This window comes from Rhagoletis pomonella, unplaced genomic scaffold (genome assembly GCF_013731165.1).
Source record: "Rhagoletis pomonella isolate Grant_MI unplaced genomic scaffold, Rhpom_1.0 Rhpom_scaffold_00008, whole genome shotgun sequence".
Taxonomy (NCBI): Eukaryota; Metazoa; Arthropoda; class Insecta; order Diptera; family Tephritidae; genus Rhagoletis; species Rhagoletis pomonella.
In genome coordinates this window covers 27,770,279-27,791,416 of record NW_023458562.1, presented here as the reverse complement: position 1 = coordinate 27,791,416, position 21,138 = coordinate 27,770,279, and the positions used below count along the sequence as shown (strand labels likewise).

General features: G+C 35.0%; 1 protein-coding gene across 1 annotated transcript in view; it reads right to left on the bottom strand.

Moving 5' to 3' along the window:
- LOC118744571 (calbindin-32) overlaps positions 1-21,138 on the bottom strand; it is a gene marked incomplete in the record, with an annotated part of 160,285 nt that overhangs the window by 115,797 nt on the left and 23,350 nt on the right. Inside the window, 3 exon segments of the mRNA XM_036477694.1 lie at positions 6,186-6,275; positions 8,445-8,530; positions 9,861-10,142. Coding sequence (XP_036333587.1) covers positions 6,186-6,275; positions 8,445-8,530; positions 9,861-10,038 — 354 coding nt within the window.

The following is a 21,138-nucleotide window of genomic DNA, read 5'->3' as shown; positions in this document are numbered from 1 at the left end:
AAAGCTGAATACGAGGCAAGGGGCTCGAGCTTCGACAGGAAGCCACAGCAACGTAACAACAGCATCACAGTGGCGAAAATGCGACGACATATTGTCAAAGTTTTTTACTTTATCCAATGTGCCCTCAAGAAAGTGGCTATGAGAAACTGAAGCTGGAAGTTAGGATAACTAGCGAGCGTGCTCAACGAAGCATGCAGTTGAGTTGCTGCATTGTAATCCTTCCAAGGACTAAACGAAGGCAGGCATAAATGGCATGACGCGGAGTTACTTCAATTTGCTGCATTCTCTTTTTGTTCAACCATTCGCCAAGGCATACAAAAACTACGGGTGAAAAAAGCGAAGAAGTAGTGCGTTGAAAAGCGAAAAATATAAATGACGAGAGGAAGCTAATGAAAAAAGTATGATGTGAAGTGAAAGAAGTATGCTTGTAGCACAAAATGAAAGACGTAAGAGCGTAAGGACGGCGCAAACTTAAAAAACTTATGCAGAAAAATAAGCATTTGCGGAAAAACTTCACATTTTTACGCATTCATGCTGCAAGTGTTGCAATAACGCCTGCTGACAGCGAACTTGCAGTTGCTTACAGCGCTCAAGTTTCGCATGATGGAATTTTAAAATGCAACACATTGGCTGCCAAAAGAAAATTTCTGAACAAAATAGGATAAGAAAAAGAAATTAATGTTTTAAAATGCTGCTGTTGAAAAGTAAAAGAAACTGAAAATTATGGAAAAAGTAGTTAAAACAAGCCAGGGTTAACTGGAAGTTACTCGTATTTTGTTATAATACGCACCACTCTCTTCTCTGTGTGTAAGTTGGTCTACAACTGAGTGCAACTACTTTAGCATTGTTGTAAATTGCAATTTCATAGCAGCTAATTTAGTTTGAAAAAGTGCAGTGAAATCAAATTAAAGTTGAGGGGAAGATAAACTTGTACAGAAATACATAGTACGAGGTAAAAATTAAAGACGTGCATATGCATATATGTATGTATTGGTATTTTTTAAATTTTCTCTGTGAAAAATTTTCGGCGCCTTGGGAGAGAACGACGTAAAACTATGAATCTCTTAATGGACTACGTCCTCAATAATCGGATGGATCCTGTAGGAATTAGGGTTGTTGTTGTCGTAGCAGCGTACAAGTTCCTAAAATACTTTTTGGGGAGTATTGCTGGAGTGACAGTCCCGTGGCCAGTTATAAATCTGGGTCGTTCCGGTTACGTAGACCCGACTGTCGTGGGAACGAAGGATTTAGGGTCATCATATGCGCCATCTAAGACTCTTGTGGAGATTTAAAAAACCACAATGTGGTGCCGCAAGTGCTTCGAGAAAAGAATCTGGTACAGACTTTAAATAATCGATTATGCATACATACATACATTAGCGTGCCTCACCAAACAAAGTTGCTGGTTTTTCCACCGGAATTATAAAATGTATGATATTTTAAGACTAGCGCAAAAATTATTCGCGAAAAAATGTTAAGATATTTGATTGTGTTGATAAAGTTTTTTAACAATTTTATGCAGACCTTATTTTATCATTTGAGGTGATTTTTGTTTTGAAAAATACTTATTCTTTAAAACTAATTTCACTTATAAATAATCAATTTTTGGAGGTATTTTCAAATCGGTACAGCTCACGCATATCTACATAAATAATTTTCCGAAATATTTTGGCGGAAGTCTAAAATAGTAGTAAACTGTATAGTTCCAATGGATAACCCGTACCGATTTTTTTTTGCATGGAGAGTGATGCATCCTAATGTACAGACATACATATATTCGACATTCGCAATCTTTTAAATAGGGTATCATTTTGTACTTATAGTACATTCCCACTGCGCTGAAATCTGAGATTTTGCGAAATCTTTCGAAATCCAGTGGGATTTCCCGTATATTTTCATGATTTAGATTTCTTAGATTTCAATCATTCTTTCGCTGAATTAAATGTCATTTTGGAAAGATTTTAGATTCTTTTCCTAAACAACTTTCTTCGACAAAAGAGACACGATCTAAAAATTTGTAAACATTTTCCTTACACGCTTAGTTTTACTAGTCTTTTTATCTCAAAATCCCCTGGTGAAGTCACTCACTCGCAACCTCTCAACGAAAATTGGCTTACATATTTTGACCTTCATAAATATGTACATATGTATGTATTTGACCCAGCCCGAGTGGCTCTTTTTAAATTAAAACTTTTTTTCAGACTGAATTGTCAACCGAAATCTAACATATAAACACTAGAAAACAATACTATTTCAATAAATTTAATGTATCGCGCCAACAGCCGGTAAAGCAAAAGAAACGCCCAAAAGATAAATTCATAAATCACGCATCAGATCACATTTATGCCAGAAATTAAAATTTATTCACCTCATTACTGTTTGTCACTGTCACACAGACATACACACACATACACATATGTACGACGTGCATGCAGAGCCACGAGGCTGATTAATTAAAAGTGAAGTGCAATATCTGAAAAAGACACATATGGCCCTTTGTGGTAGAACCACCACACCAAGCACCGCAGCACCACAACCACAAGCGTATGCAGCTGTGCTCACGCGAAAAATGAAAGAAAGCACACTGAAGTTAAACATTAGAAAAACCAAAGACAACTTACAAGCTGTTGAATAATGAGTGGCGCGAAAAAGTCAAAAAAAAGCAAGTGGTATTTGTGCTCGAATAATTGCATGCTCACACGCATGAAGGCAGAGGCACACATACATATACTACATATGTATGTATGTATAGAAGTATGCATTTTTTACACGAAATCATTTAGTAATGCATTTTTTTGTAGTGCAATTTTGGCGAGTGACTTGTTGCTGCAGTCGCCAGCAAAGGAAAAACAAGTTACAAAGCATGAGAAGACAAAATATTTTAAAGTGAGTGCGCTGCTAGCTTTCTAACACTACAATGTAACTTTTTGTTGCCTTAATTTATATATTTTTTTTATTCTCTCTTTCCCTTCGGCAGCAAAGCTATTTGTTTTGTAGTTTTTTTTTTTGTATGTTCGCCAGCGTGACAGTCAGCACAATGCATTTTTGTATGCAGCTGTCACTTTGACATCTTGTTTGTCGAATATTTTTTTTGGCATACTGTCAGTGAGAAGATTTTTTTGATTTGTTTCTCTTTGTGGTTGTTGTTGATTCTAAAAATTGTGAGTTGATTTAGTGCGTGCTGACGTTAACATTGTCTGCCGTACTGGTGACGTGGCCCTAAATTAAATTGGCCGCATGTATTTGGACATTTGGTTCATGTTTTTGTCATTGGCGCGAAATTTTATAGCAGAGGCAATAATTTCTGAGTTAAAATATGCAAAAAAATAGTTCAGCTCATCAAAAAGGTCATGCAAGGATATCAACGGCTTAGTAGAAGGTCGGCAAGCGGTTCCAAAACGCCCTATCTCAGCAATTTTTTCAACAATGTCCTATCCCATAACTTAATAAAAGAACGCCCTAACTCAGCAAATGGTCAAGAATGCCCTATCTCAGAATTTGGTTGAAGAACGCCCTATCTCAATGCAAATTCAATTTGTCGGTAGCTGAGATAAAGCGTTTTTGAACCATTTGCTAAGATAGGGCGTTATTCAACCAAATTCTGAAATATGGTGTTCTTGAATAATTTTCTGGGTAGGGTGTTTTCCAACCGGCTGCCGGGATAGGTCGATTTTCCACTAAGCCGTCGATATATAAAACCAAAGCTCAATACTTTGTACAAAGCTTAGGAAAATTGAACAAATTTTCAACTTTTTCGGCAGATTTTTTAGAAACATTTCAGGTACTCAGTTTTCAGTTTTATAATACAAAGTAAAACCTCATCACACGTCTATAAAAAAGCAGTGATATTCCATCTCAGAACACTTACTACCATCCACTCAGGAACTTCTGATATAAAGAAAAGTGTTGTGTCGCTGCTAAAGAAACTGCCGCAGCATGCAAAGCCACGATACAGTCAACTTCTAGGCGAGCGACGTACAAACTAATGAGGAGGGACCACCAAGAGCAAGAAAAGACAGCAGAAATTCGTTGGTGCGAAGGACTTGGAATGCTGGCAGGCAGCTACGCGACACGAGAATTCTTTAATAAAATAAAATAAGCCGGCAGTCAAACACTTTCAAGGCCAGGGCAATTTCTTGCAGAGACGAGGGAATCTGATAGCAAACGATTAGAGTATATTTGAGACATAGAGAATCACTTGTGAAGGCTTTTGAATACTGACGCAGATCATGCGTTGAATGAAGAAGGTTTCAGGCCAATGTTTACGAATGAAGTTCATGTCCCTCCACTAGACTAAGAGGAGATTACAACAGCAATATCTTAAAAATAGCAAAGCCCCTAGGGCCAACTGAATATCAACTGATTTCTTCAAAGACAACAACTAGAACTATTTGGGCGCATATCGCGATCTGGTCTGATGAATAAATGTCGGAGGCTTGCAAAAACAGTCTGTTTTGCCGAATCGACAAGAACGGGGATCCCGAAATCGACACACATCATCTTCTCGTTGCCTTCAAAGCCGCTTTTGATAGCTAGAAGAAAGTCTATTTCTACAACGACATGCCTAAATTTGGAGTTACGTTGTGCACAACTTTTGGCTCCATCCAATTTGGGAAGAAACACTCGGAGACGTGCCAGACCAAACAAGGTTTTTCACAGGCCAATTCATTTTCGTGCGAGTTCTTCAATCTGGTGCTAGACAGCGTGATACGAACTGCCAGCGGCGCCAAAAGCACAATATTGAAATCGTCGATTCGGCATGAACACCAAGTCAGCGCAGCATTCTTTAGCTTAGAGGAGAAGGCAAAGGAAGTTGATGCAGCGGTGAATTATGGTATTTCGAAAGTACCATCCTACGCAATGTCTTGTGCATTTTCTTGTTATAAACAAGTTTGAGCTTGCGTGACTAATTGTGGTCTGTAGCTTTGCAGCTGTTAAATGATTTTCATCATAATTTAACGGAGCAAAATTTTATATTGTTCTTCTTGAAGGATTTCGGCCGAGTCCCTACAAAGCGCGCTAGTAGTTTCTCTTCTGTTCCTACTACCGCAGCCAAGTGAAGTCAGGTCCTTCTTCACCTGATCTTTCCATCGTATAGGAGGTCTTCCTCTTCTTCTTCTGTTACCAGCAGCATATTCTATCCATTCGAATACTGTTGCTGTTTACCTTTTTTACCTTGCCCAAATAAAAATTTTCATGCATTCATAAATATTGGACGTAAATAATAAATGATGAAGAAGTTTACTTACATTGCGAATAGGTAACTCTGAACTGCTTACTTAATAATATATGTAAGTGCATGCATACTTCAAAGAGTAATATATAAAATGTATGTATTGTATGCCAAATCATGCATTTCATAGATAACACGCGTGCTTAAATATAACCTAAGCCAAAATCGAACTCTCTTTCATCAGCTTTGCTTTATGAGGCGCACCGTTTAATACATTAAAGCTTTTTTAAATCGCCCGTACGCCAGGTCGTATGAGTATCGTATGCTTCTCATTTTTAAAAGCTGATTTTGGTGTATTTCTATCATTTTTTTCTACTTTCACTATACGAACGGCCAAAGCATATGAGCTTTGACAGCTACATCTTTTCCGCATTTCACTCTATCTTTTTCTTCTATTTTTCACCTTTCTTAGAGTAAACAAATTTATGCTGCTCATTCCAATGGACTCATGCATCAGCAATGCGTAAAAGCACTCAATTTTCGGGCCATGAATATGCACACACAAATACATAGATTTGCATACTCTTATACTACGTCGACAATCGACCATATAGTCTGCCTGTATGTACATATATACCTGCACTTTCAAATCATTTCAATTCATTTCGCCAGCTTCTTAACCAGAGAAAGGAAATCAATTTCATGCGACAATCAATTTGCATGCGACATCAAAGTGATTGCACCGAAAAAACAGAGAAAACTGCGCACAAACACAAGACTCGAAAGCAAAATGCTTTGGTAGGTTTGTGGATAAAAACAAAAAAAAAATTCAAAAGGCCTTAAAAGATATCAGAAAATATATGCTAAATACTGCTGGCGCACCTTCTACTCCCGCATCTTACTGCTCATTACCCGCATCATTTTTTTTTTAATCTTTCCACTTTTTAACTTTTCTAATTCTTGTTGCTGTCTTTCTTAAGCATTGCCCCTTCCACACACTTCACTCACTTACCTCTCTAATGTCGATTTTGCCATCCTGATTATCGTCGTAAGCCTCCATGAAACAAGATTTCAGCTCCTCAAGCATTGTGTCGGTGACAGCCTAAAAATGTAGAAAGAAAGAAAAAAATAAGCACACAAATGCCGCACGGTTACAACAAAGCTAAATGTACACACATATGTATGTCAGTAATGTGAAGTGATATGTACTTGAAGAAATTGTGTGCAATGGATGGCAAAGAAATCAGTAAGGGCTCAAAGGATGATAAAGTGGAAATTCTCTTAAGCATCACAGTGAAAGTGCTGCTGGCTTTAGCACCATAAAATGTCGTAGGATTGGAAATTTTTTGAATGAATTAGATTTTTCGCCCGGAATAAATTTTATATTTTGTGTGAAGCTAAGTCTTAAAAATATGCATTCATATATTTAATGGAAAATTTTGGATTTTTTTTTTTTTTTTTGGTTAAAAAGAAGGCACCTTTCGCATTAATGATATTTATTATTTATTCTTCTTGAGCCAGTTAAGCCGTAGGGTTATTTATTTCAATATGTTTTTGCAGTAATAATATCTATAAATATTTAAAGCGTAATAAAAGTGGGGATTACTGAGCCTTGGTTGCACTAGTTTTCAATAACGTGCACCTTTTTGGATTATAAATATTCTATGGTTTTCTACAGGTGTTTATTCTCAATTGACTATGATATGATGAATAAAAAACAAGTAAGAAAGTCTAAGTTCGGGCGGAGCCGAACATTAAATACCCGGCGCAGGTATTAAATATGTTTTTTCACCTTTCCGAGACCTTCCGCTAGATGGTAAGCCGGGGTGTATCAATTTTGAGTAAATTAGCGTCCTTTAATTTCGAAATATTGAAGTTTCAAGCATTTCTGAAATTTACCGTTATATGAGAAGCGGCCGTTATTTTAGTCCGATTTCAATAATTTTCAACGTTTTGCTTACACGTGGCAAGCACAATAACCACACCGGGTTTGGTACAAATTGGTAGAACGGTTACCGATATACATATATGTGATCATAAGTGGGCGGTGCCATGCCCATTTTCCAAAATTTTACCATAAACGTATTTCTTGGTAAGGAATTGTTGCAAGTATCAATTTTGAATAAATTAGCTTCAATATTTACTGATTTATCGAAGATTTTGTATTTCTCTAAATTACCGTTATATGGGATGTGGGCGTGGTTATTGACCGATTTTAAAAAGTTTCGGCGATTTTTTATGCTGTACCAGGGCCAACAACTGTGCCAAGTTTGGAAGAAATTAGTGCGGCGGTTACCGAGATATACACATGTAACCATAAGTGGGCGTGGCTACGCCCATTTTCCAAAAATTTATAATATTCTTATTTTTCGTCGAAAAATTATTGTGAATATCAATTTTGAGCGAATAATCTCCAGTAGTTACTAAAATATCGCAGTTTTCGTATTTCTGAAAATTACCGTTATATGGGAAGTAGGCGTGGTTATTGAGCGATTTTAAAAATTTTCGGCCATTTAGTATGTTGAGCGAAGGCCAACAACTGTGCCAAGTTTGGAAGAAATTGGTGTAGCGGTTACCAAGATATACACATATAACCATAAGTGGGCGTGGCTACGCCCATTTTCCAAAAATTTATAATATTCTTATTTTTCGTCTAAAACTTATTATAAATATCAATTTTGAGTGAATTATCTTTAGTAGTTACTAAAATATCGCAGTTTTCGTATTTCTGGAAATTACCGTTATATGGGAAGTGGGCGTGGTTAAAGTCCGATTTCGCCCATTTTCAATACCAACCTACCTTGGATTAAGGGAAACCTACATACCAAATTTCGTTAAGATATCTCAATTTTTGCTCGAGTTATCGTGTACACGGACAGACGGACAGACGGACAGACGGACAGACGGACAGACGGACAGACGGACGGACGGACGGACAGACAGACATGGCTTAATCGATTTCTTTTTTCATCCTGATCATTTATGTATACATTTGTCTATATCTATCTCGATTCGTTTTGGCTGTTACAAACAACCGTTATGTGAACAAAATTAATATACCCTTGTGCACAAGTGCGCTCGGGTATAAAAACGACAAATAACAGAGTATCGCACTGTTTATGAATTTTTTAAGTCACTTCTTATTGATCGCCTGTTAGACTGATTCATGCAGCTGTGTAATGCAATTCATATTAAAAGATGCTAACTTTCCTAATTGCTCGAAGTTGTTATATTATTATTAGCTATTTCATTTCCTTTAGACAACGCTTACCTCTGGACTGATGTCTGTGGCATTGGCACTCGAAACGAATTCCCGCAGGAAGCCATCCAATTCCGTTCCTTCAATATAACCGTTACCTGAAAGAACAAGGGCGGTTTTGTTATTAGATTATATCGGTAAGTAGATAACTTAAAATGAAAGTACTTTTTTATTTGCTCTCTTAATATAAAGAAGGTTTTGAAAGCTTGAGCATACTGTTTTCTGATATAATCTCAGTATTACAGTGAGTGACATAATCATAAGATCACAACATATTGATAGCTTTGACTTTTTTCAGATTAATTTTTAACATTGTTTATAAACTCTCGAAAACATTTCAAGCCTTTTAATTAGATCGCTTATGCCGAATTTCCACTAGGCATTAAAAATAGAAAAAATTGGAGGCATTTAAAAAAAATGCTATGTGGAAATGAATTTTTATTACTATTTTCTTAACGTAAGGGCAAAAATATTTTTTAATGCCCAAATTTTTCATTACAGTTTTTATCAGTTAATGCCTAGTAGCCCATTCAATTTACGTAAAAATAATAAAATGAAAGTTTAAGGTATCTAGAACTTACCGTTAATTTAAGCTTTTTTTTGTAGGAAAGAAAACGACATAAAAAATTGAATGGGCTGCAAAACTGCATACCCAAAATCATTCTAGAAAACCTAATGAAAAAGTATGAAATTTTGAGGAAAGTTTATTGATTTTTTTAAATATTACATAAAGTTTGAAACTTGAATTTACGCGGTTTATATACAAAAAATTATTTAAAATTAAAAAAAAAAATTTACTACACTTACCAATATGTGGTGACCTAATACTTAGTGCACAAGTACGAAAAGGTATTGAAAATGTCCTTTTAAAATTGTATCCCTGAATATCCTTGAAAATTTTAAATTGTTATTTTTGAAAAAAAAATATATATTTTAAGAAGTATGTAGTATACACACGACCATATCCTTCAATTTCATCCTTCTAGCTTTATTAGCTTGAAAAATCAAATTAATTAAAAGGACAATTTCAATACCTTATCGTCCTCGCGAACCAAAAAAACTAATATTTGTTTAATTCTAGAGAATTTGCTCTTTCATTTGGTATCCACATTACTTTTCTACATTGAACTGCATTTTTTAAATAACTTTTTGAATTAATCATATCTTTTAAAAATCTATCAAAGTCCTTTTAATTTAAAAAAAAAAAATACGTCAGTAGCAGTTTTACTATATATGGTCCATACTTTGGCAAGCATATTGATTGTTTCGTGTGTTCTGAAGCTTGTTGTTTTTGTCGCACGGTGTTATATTACAGTGTAGTAGGATTATTGTATTTTATACTCCAAATTTTTTTTACTTTTCAACAAAAAAGTCGCCTTCGTCCCCGATAAAATCAATTCTTACTCAACCTTCTTATTTAATACTCACCATCTTTATCGTAATGTGCCCACACGTCCATAAATTGATTGGCTGATAATTTCTTTAGCTCACGCGATTCTGGATCCCGATATTGACGCATAAAATTGTGTGCCTTCTCGATTTGTACGCGTTTGGCGGCAGCTGCAGCGGCAGCAGCTGAAGCGGTGGCTGCACTAGGAGATTCCATTGCTAAGTGGATGAAACTGCTTTCGCTCTGCAACAACAAATCGGCGTTTCACTATTGACAGAGGTTTACCAGGCGGTTCACTTAGACTTCGACAGTAAAGTCGTCTGCAAAAAGGAGATACAGAAGTATGAAAAAGGTTTAATATTTTTAATGGAAATAGAGAATGTGTCAAAAGTTGAAATGTAATAGCTACGATTATGTTTCCACTGTCTTCGAAAAACACAATATACCAAAATGTGACAACACCAACCGCAAAGTTAAAATTGCAACTTTTGCTGCTCCGCTGTCACGAATTCTGCAAGCAATTGTCTACGCACCACCGACAAACACCAGTGCTACCATCATTAGTTTGCTGTCACTTGCAAACCCACTGGGGCAAGAGTGCTCAAGTGTGGGCGAAGTGAATAAACGAAATGGTAAAATGGGAAAATCGAAATGCGTGCAACAAGAAAACAAACAACACAGAAGCAAAAAGTTTACAGACGATGGTTTTACGCCAAGAATTGTTTAGGAAAAAAGTCTCGCAGTACTAAAATTTGCAAAGTGTTTGCCAACATCACTTTTGAGTTCTCATTGCTACAACGCTACGCTTGAAGTATCACTCGCCACTGCGTAATGGGATTAGAGAGCACGCACATCCAGAAGCGCTGGGCTATGATACCGTGTCGTGTGTCGCATGGTGAAGTAAAGCCTTGATTTAGAAATTTTTTCTTCGTGCGAAAACACGCATGTAGCTTGAGTATCTTAGTTGCAGTACACCAAAGTAAATTTGCTTCTACCCACTTTTACATAGTACAAAAGACACCTGAGCCCCATGGAAAAAATGGAAGCCGCAATAAAGCATTGACATTGACAAAGTGCGCAAGTGAGTTGTGGCTAAATTTTAACGCACGCGGCAGACGTTTGTGTGTACATTAGGGTGGTCTAAAAATGCATGAGGGGGGAAAAGTAAAGTCGTAATTTCTATGCTTTCATCCTTTAGCTTGTTCTAGACTGAAAAAAATCTACCACTCTTTTTTATTTTAAAATCAAAAAATATTTAGAGGTCGCTCAAAGTTTTTCATGTATTTTATATAGGAAAAAATAATTCATAGAAATGGTATAGAATTCTTGAAAATCAATATTTCTCGATCGGAAACTTTGTTTCTGTTCAGGAGATTCCCAATAATAATACCCAGATGTTTATTTAACCATTTCTTCACAGTAACTATATTTTATACGTCCGCCAAAAACTTCACAATATGCAACAATAATCTTTAGTATTAAAAAGTGATTAAATAAATAATTGGGTATTATTATTAGAAGTCGAAAAGATATTGATTTTCAAGAATTCTATACCATTTCTACAAAAAGTTGTTTTTTTCCCATATACATGAAATACATGGATTTTGATTTAAAAATCAAAAATAATGGGTATATTTTTTCGATATAGAAGCATCCTATGAGGTGAGAATATTTATATTCCGACTTTACTTTTTTTTTACCACCCTATGGTACATACGTATACCTACATTTGCATTTATTTAGGTACTTGATGGTTGCATAGAAAGTGTGCCAATTCATTGTGTGAAATTAATCCCGACAATTGTTGATCTTAAGAGTAAAAAAAGCGTACACGCTAAGCTATATAGTACATACATACATATGTATATTGAATTGGCGTTAAAGTAGAAAATTAAAGAACATGCAAGGATTATGGGTAATTTGCTTTATTTGTAAACTAGGCGCAGTGTCACACGCTCAACATGCGTGCGAGATTTTAGTGTGCCGTTTTAGTAAAGCAGCGTCTTAAGCGAAACCGCTTTTTCTCATCCCTAAGCAAACCATAAAAATTGGCATTTTCTATGGCTCCTACCAAAATATATTTTCTCAATTCGGTTGATTATGCCTATAAAAATCGAGCTGTTCTTAACTAATTTTTTTTCTTCAGATACCCTTCTTTACTTATAATAAATAAACTTTTTGGTAGCCTAATGTAAACTTAAGAGATCTACACAAAAATATTATATTTCCTTCCGACACTTCATTGGTTGTCTAGTTTGAGTGGTTTATCACCCTGGTGATAACCAGTGGTTATTAACCACAAACTCGTAGACTCCGGCCTTATGGTCGGGTCATTGCATCCTTGGTCAGAACCTGTCTGTGTTCTTTGCAGAATGCCGTGAGGGTGTAGAAACATATATGTACATTTGCATAGAAGTTTTAAACTCTGTATAAAATTGAGTAAAAATTCTCCAAAATTCTAAACTTTTATATCAGAATTTTCAGAACATTTTTTGGTATGCAGTTCTATTTGATATTTTAATTGAATAACCTGCAAGGTTACAGTTGCTAAAAAATACCGTTGATTTTTGATAATTTTTTTCTATATAAAAAAATTTTCCAATATATTTTGTATGAAAGCAAATGCGTAAAACCGTCAGCAAAAACAAATGTCAAAAATCGACATGATTTTTTCGCAACTTCAAACAAGCCTTCTATATAGGAACCAAATCAAGGTTCCCAAATATCTTGAGTAGACCCCCTGATTTCGAATGGGCTGTGGGTACACCAGATCTGTCTGGTAGCCTATAAGTCCTGTACAGCTCCGTATTTGCTTAGATTTCGAGCTAGATTAAGTTAGGTTAGGTAAGCGGGCTGCCTCCGTATATGGAGACACACTTGCACTCGACTAAGCTGTCCATTGAGATGCCCTTAGAGGGGAAAGGAAAAAGGACGTAGGGAGACCGGAAAAAGAGAGGAAGGGTTGGGGAAAGAGGAGAGAAGCTAAAGGAGAATGACGACAACTATGGCTTTATGTCGAAGAAACGATTAATAATCGATTAATGAAACAAAAGATTGCGATGCAATTAAATCGTAAGTTGGACAAAAACAATTGATTAATTTAATCAAATGATTAATCGCTGGCATCTCTATCGATACTCTCTCTCCCTAGTTTAAAGCAGTCTCGGATTCCTCGACCCTGACATTTGAGTACTTAGGATGATGTCCAATGACTCCCCGGCCGACTTGATACATTATTCATTCAATGAAACATTTAAAACATTTTAGCTGAAACACTTGGAAAGTGTATATTTCCCATATTTCAGGTTTACATAAAAAGAAATTTACTGTTCGATTATTTTACAATAGTTCAACTTAACAAAACTAAAAATATATGTATATAAACAGTCCCGGTAGGTTGGAAATAATGGCCACCGATTTGCAAATCCATTAAATAAATTATCATCCTAAATTTCTACTCCAAGCTGCATACATCCAAAACAAATAAATTCAATCTAATTGCAATTGTTAGTGACACAAAACAAACAGTGTTATCGTAATTAAATCTAAATTTCAATTAAGCACCCATACGCTACGGAGTTTCCAAAAGCTCTGCATATTATTGTAGCTTTTACAATTTGTTTTACAACCACACAATTTACCTTAAACGTATGTTTGTAGTCGTATTTATATTTGTACCAATATACATACATACATATTTGATTTCCAGCTTATGCATGTTTTCCAGCAATTTTCACAGTTTTTAACACAGCTTTTCAATTTGCTCGACAGGTTGCATGCAACACACTTAAACAAATCATAACAAAATCGAAACCAAAACAAAAGCACACAAACAAGCAAGAAAAAAAAGTGATATGAAAACATGGACTTGACATACAGCCGCCATTCATTGACGTGCATTCATTCACTCTATCAAAGTAGTCATCCATTAGCCGGTGTATATGTACATGTTAGTTCAGCTATTCATGGTATTCATGGTAGCAACTTGCTTGGCAACTTTCGACATGCAACACCACATCAGCCAAGGTAAATTAGATTCGGGGAAAAAATTGCTATCTACATACATATACACACATATATGTATGTAGAAAGTGTATAGAAAATTTCAGCTTTGTGCGGTCTGCGAAAGTAAGATAGTTAAGAAGTACTAACTTTATACCAAGCTGGCTGGAAACTATTTTATATAAGGTGTGTGACAGTAATTTTTCAGTGTGGTGTGTGAATGTGCAAAATAGTTGGAAGAAGTAATTATGGGTTAAATAATGTGAGAAAAAATGTCTCTTGGGATTAAGTCATTAGCGTTTAAATATGCTAATTTTATTTCATTGAGATTCATTTAAATCTTAATTCATTTCATCCAGTTCGTATGTATATGAGACGATTCACGCCAACCGGCAAACAGTGGTCGGAGAAGCCATGTTTTACGCGAAAAAGGCATATTTTAAAACTGTGATAAACTAACTGGAATAAAGCTATTCTTATTCAGAAATGTCCAACGAACTCAAAACTGATTAGTATTTTCAATAGTATCTGCTGAGCAAGCAGTTGAATCCATTTAATTCAACGAATTCGACTGTGGCACGTTCTAACAGTTATGAGTTGATAGCTTTCTTAATAATTTTTTTATGGAAGCTTTTAATTACAATAGTAATTGCTGGTTTGGTGTTACTTCTTAAACATGGATAATGTTGCTTTCATATTACATAATAAAACTTGGTCGCTAAATTATAAATTATTAACACGGCTTATTTTTCATGAAATTTTTTCTTCAAAAAGGTATAACTAATGAGTAGGGCCGAGTAGGATCTGTCTTACTTTTTACTTTTTTCTTTAAGTCACCTTGGCCAAATATTTTTTAAGTTTGAAATAAAAATAATTTCCTGATAACAAACATACCGCTTATCCAAATTAAACAAATTCGGTATCAAATGAAAGAGGACTAAAATAGCTTTAAAACTGAAATGTCTAAACGTTGAAAGCCATCTATCGGAAAATATTTCAATAAAAAATGTTATTTAATTACCATAGAACAAACCTTAGGAGAGGTATATGAATTTCTTTTGTATTAAATTATTAAAAAAATATATATAAGTAGAGGTGGTAACCTGCGTTGCTACATACAAGCATGTAATAAACAAATATTCGTATGGAATATTCATACAAAATTACTAGCATAGCAAACTAACATTTTCCCACACAACTACAAATAAAGTAGATGACGAACGCAAACCACCGCTAACAACAATAAAAACAACGTAGAGGCAACACGAAAATGAGACAAGCAATAAACTACATATTACATTGGCAAGAAAATATAGAAAACTGTAGCAAAAATGTTTGCATAGGAAAAATTCTTGTTCCAGTTGGAACGCAGACTTCGCTAACAAAAAAAAACAAGTAAGAAAGTCTAAGTTCGGGCGGGGCCGAACATTAAATACCCGGCGCAAGTATCACATATATGCCTTTTCACCTTTCCGAAAGCTACCGCTACATGATAAGCCGGGGTGTATCAATTTTGAATAAATTAGCGTCCTTAAATTTCGAAATATTGACGTTTCGAGCATTTCTAAAATTTACCGTTATATGATAAGTGGTCGTAATTTTAATCTGATTCCAATAATTTTCAGCGGTTTGCTTCTATGTGGCAAGCACAATAATCATACCGAGTTTGGTACAAATTGGTAGAACGGTTACCGAGATACATATATGTGATCATAAGTGGGCGGTGCCACGCCCATTTTCCAAAATTTTATGATAAGCGTATTTCCTGATAAAGAATTGTTGCAAGCATCAATTTTGAATAAATTAGCTTCAATATTTACGGATTTATCGAAGATTTCGTATTTCTCCAAATTACCGTTATATGGGATGTGGGCGTGGTTAATGTCCGATTTTGAAAATTTTCGGCCATTTGGTATCCTGTACCAAGGCCAATAATTGTGCCAAGTTCGGAAGAAATCGGTGCAGCGGTTGCCAAGATATACACATGTAACACTAAGTGGGCGTGGCTACGCCCATTTTTCAAAAATTTATAATATTCTTATTTTTTGTCTAAAAGTTATTGCATATATCAATTTTGAGTGAATAATCTTCAGTAGTTACTAAAATATCGCAGTTTTAGTATTTCTGAAAATTACCGTTATATGGGAGGTAGGCGTGGTTATTGTCCGATTTTGCCCATTTTCAATACCATACGGCCGAAAGAAGTACACGTACCAAGTTTCGTTAAGATATCTTAATTTTTACTCGAGTTATCGTGTGCACAGACGGACAGACGGACGGACGGACGGACGGACGGACGGACGGACAGACAGTCACCGCTTAATCGATTTCTTTTTTCATCCTGATCATTTATGTATACATTTGTCTATATCTATCTCGATTCGTTTTGCCTGTTACAAACAACCGTTATGTGAACAAAGTTATAATACCCTTGTGCACAAGTGCGCTCGGGTATAAAAAAAAAAACAAAACACTGCTCTACATATCTGTGTTTATATGGAATATTAGCTTATGTCGAAAGGCTGGCTTTAGTATAATGCGGAATTCGCAGCATACGGTTGTGAATGACTCACTGGCGCCGACTCGTTGAAGAACTTTTGGCAAATAAATAGTTCCAAGAAATAGTTCCGATACTAGCAAGTTAATATTCTTATTAAGTCCCATCAAAAAATTCCTTGTCGTTTAAAGGATAAAGGGAACGCCGCATTATACTAAAGCCAGCTTCTCGACATAAGCTAATATTCCATACGAACACAGATATATTTACGAACAGATATGTGATACTCACGAAAAAATTGTCATACACAGTTATTTACATATAATAAAAACATATTTATGTACTTATGTATCATAAGTTTAGAAATTTCGTGTAGTATGGTGAACTATGTAGTCTTATATTCTACATAGTCGCCAATTTAAGTGACTAAGGACAAACAAACAGTGGTATGTTTTGCAAAAGAGTAATTGTAAAAAGTTTCGTTTTGTTATTATTTGTTGGTAACTCTTAAATTACACAGACCTACGATTTATTTCTCCCTTAAAATAGCAATTAGCAATTTGGGTAGGTTTTATACATAAATACATATAGTAAGCAGCGAAAAATAATAATAAAAAAAATCCATCACGTAAATTTTCAGAGAAAATTACTCCGTTGTATTTTTAGCTAATACTGTTAGTTTTTTTAGGTAAAAAATCAATTATAAATTAACTAATATAGTAAGAAAAAATATCATAATTATTGGACGGGGGTAAGAGTTAAGATAAAAATGATAAAATTATAGTTTAAAAACTAAAAACACGCTTTTAATACAACAAGAACTAAAAAGTATGAAATAATTTATAGATATAGCGATTTCGTTTAAGACAAATAGAAAGTTCCCTAACTTGATTTAATTTAACTTTTTAAAATTAGCTAAAAATAGGACACTTTTATAATATTTTTTTGACATAATTTTAAATGTGATATCTGTAAAAAAAACTACACAAAAAATGCAAGCAATATGCATTCTAAACTTGAACTTAATTGGATCATAAATACGGGTTTTCCAAATATCTCGACTCCTGCGCCACCTATCGGCAAAATGTTTTGTGGATTTATTTATTATCATACAAGTAATATATGTTCTAAATATGAACCACATCAGACTATAAATGCGGGTTTTACAAATTTCTCGACTCCTGCGCCACCTAGTGGTTTAAGTCATCTTTTATATTGCATTGTCATCGAGTTCTCGGCTAAGTTTGAAGTTTCAAGTCTGTAGCACATCGGGAAGTTTGTTAAATATTGATTGCAAAGTTCCAGGACATACACACATACATACAAGTGAAGTTAAATAAAAGCTTGTAAAAACGAATGCGAAAAAATGGTTTTGGGCTATTTTCGAAGATACGTAGCATAGCCATATTTTTGGTTTTAGCATTTTGAAATATATGTATCTCTTGCCCTATCACATGCCTTTAAGTTTGCTCCAATAACGTTTTTCTGCACCGAGAAACTTGAATTGTATCAATCTCACTTTTGTCCCTTTCTTATAGCCTTGGAAATAATGCTTTGTCGTGGGTCCGTTTGACATTATTAATCGTATTCGGTATTAGGGACTTTATCGCAGCTTAAATGTCTGAGAGATCCCTTGATCTCCGCAACTTTGCTCCCAAAAATTGTTTTTTTTTTTTTTAATATCTCAAGCTCCAATTCCCTTCCTTAATGAAAGGTACCACAATTTTTTTTCCTTTCCAGTGCATGTTTACAACGAATTTGTTTTTAATTTTGCTTACTCCTACACACTGTACCGACTAGACAAACAATAGTAATATTGTAAAGGAAAGAACTTTTTCATATAAACATTTTTTTGTGTACACTACGTAGTAGTAATGTGTTGCTGCTCAGAGGGCGTATAGGCGTAAAAACTTGTAGGGTAGCTGCTAGGTCATGAGGGCGTAACGCACAACCGGAAGCGAAGCGCGAAAATACCAACATTGTGGTAAACATTGTAAAAACGCCTAAAACTATGTCTGTTAACGTTTTCGCTTAAGTTTTATGAATTTTTTGTTTTTTTGTACGCCACGCCACTCTGTACATACATACTTCGCGGCTGTTTATTTTTTCAAGTGGTTCTCGTTGTGGCATACAACACATTTATGTACATACATAGTTAAATCAGAGTTAGCGAACTAAAACCGTAAGCTGTCACAATATTGGAAAGTTATTTTTTTTTATTTATTAGAATTTTTCTACATTTCCCTTTTAAGCTGCTATTTTTAGTAGTCAGTCACTTTAACGCCGTCACGAATAGCTGATTTTTTGCTTGTCTATTCAAGCGGTGACTTTGCTAACGGGTTAGTGGCGCGAAAAGTTAAATGCATACCACATGTTTGGCTATAACAAATACACATGTACATACAAATATGTATGTATGTATATTCGCTGATTGGGTGGCGAGCGAAGCCTTGGTTGCATGACGAACTTAGTGGTTTACGTTGTGGCGAGCACTTACGCTGGGCGTGAAACGCATTTCAGCTGGGGTCGCAAATTGTGTACCGATAAGCAGTTATTTCACATAGGGTTTTCCAATTCTGTGTCATGTTGTCGCTATCCATTGTTGAATTAGCATTGATTACTTGATTAATGCAATAACAAATTAATTACATTCGATCGAAATGTACAAATTGACGTTGTGCAATTGACTTGATTCAATGTAAAGTGAAGGTGACGGGCGATGATCGTATTCATCTTCTAGAGAAATTTATGTATTTCATTGATTTTAATTTATGGGCTGCACATAACGACTTTGCACGTTACCTGATCATAATAAATTCGCGAAAATTACAATGAAAATTAAACTGACATGGAAAGAAATGAAATACAATAAAATAAAATACAAAACTTTAATCTAATTATAGTGAAAAAAGTATGAACAAAATTCTACACTTTTAGCCTTCTCGCTAAATGGTTTCACAGTGACTCTCACGGTGGAAGTGAAATGCTGGGGCTATACCTCGGACATTATAGGTCCTATATGCATGCAAATCCGCCAATGGTAAAAAAAATTTAGACTTAAACCAAAGATATCAAACTGCGTGTATATCGCAGCGGTTCATGGTTTACAAAATCACAGTTTGGTGGACGTCTACTCCAACTAAAGTTCTTGAAACTCTCCTCAACCTATTCCCAGTAGATCTTTATATTACAGTACACGCAGACCCAAGTTCAGTCAGACAAAGTACTCTAACAAAGTGGAGTAAGGTGATTCTCGATCTCTCAATAATTTTAGATACATTCGAAACAACAAATTTTGGACGATTTTGATCTGGAACACGGGACCGATCTCATTTTATAGTTTAGTTTTTCCGATTCCGATTAATCCAATTCGATTGATTCTACCTCATGTCGTTGAGTTGGGTAGAAATTAGTGAAAGAAATCCCGGAAAACTAGACAAACTATGATATTGAGTAAATGTTGCCAACAGAAATCCCTGCTATTTGAAATTTTAATTAAACTTGCTTGCCTTATGTCAGAACAAAAAATAATGAAATTAGAAGTCAATAATTATATTTTTCACATTGATTTTTTCAATCAATTCCACTGAACTCATATTTTCATTCATACGCGGTTTTTTCTTCAGAAAACTATGTCTGTAGCATTTGAGCAAAAACAACATATGCGTATATTTTGTTGTTCTTTTTGATTTTTTGTCTTCTAAATAAAAGCGCACCATACAAAAAAATTTAAAATTGAAACTGGAAAAAATAAAATTATTGCAACTTTCTTCCTTAGTAAATTTGTTTACTTCTCGAAGCATCCATCCTTTGCAAGGCTCAGTTGGTTGTGCTGCTGAGTTGGGCGAACGTTTCAAAAGCTGATATTCGATCACTTGTTTTGTATGGAAAAAGGTTTTAAATGCAAATACAGACACCCATATGTACATACATAGATTTTAACAGTTTAGAATTTTTGTGAGAAAAAATTTAAAATATTTGACATTTTCGAGACCAAATAATTTAAAAGAAATCAAATCGGCTGCTCTACTGCTATTACCTATTCAATGTGCCTTGGTCCAACTTATTTTTTTTTTTTAGTTTTTGAAAATTGCAATTTTTGTCCAAATTTTGTTGAGCCGTGTAATAATCGAATATACGGATTCTCTTGAGGAACGAATGCGAATAAGGAATAATCCTAGAAGCTTTCTCCAGTTCCGCTTCGTTATACGCCGACGACTTTTGGAAAATTCATTAGTAAGAAGTGAAGTACGTATGTACATATATTCACGGGAACTGTCTCTAAAATTGAGCTTCGGTTTGCTAGATCACTTCTGCGTGTTTCAGACGGAGCTTACATCCACGAAGAAAGTTGTGCTATGGTTAATTGATACAAATTTCGATCTGCAGGCGATAGTCTTTTACTCAGATAGTCCTGCCGCTATAAAAGCTTTTCTGAGTTGCACAATAAATTAGATTTCGTATGTCAACTTTTACCGATTTTTCCAAAAAAAAAAAGATTGGTTTCAACTAAAATCAATGCGCTTGCATTTGTTGATTCAACTTTGATGTTTGCTCACATGCATAGTATTTACTTATTCATGAACCAATTTGTTGAGAATAATATCTACTTATGTATACATGTATATAAATAAAGGGGTTAGAAGTCAGCTGATTAACTGCTGTATATTGCCTTGACTTTCGTGACTCGAAACGGCCACCCTCTCACTTAACCTTGCGCGTGTTCTCTTTATTATCGATTTGTCATAGGCATGCAGTTGAATGGCTAATGAATGTGAAATGCCACCAGCAGTGGGAAAGAAAAAAATATACGTATA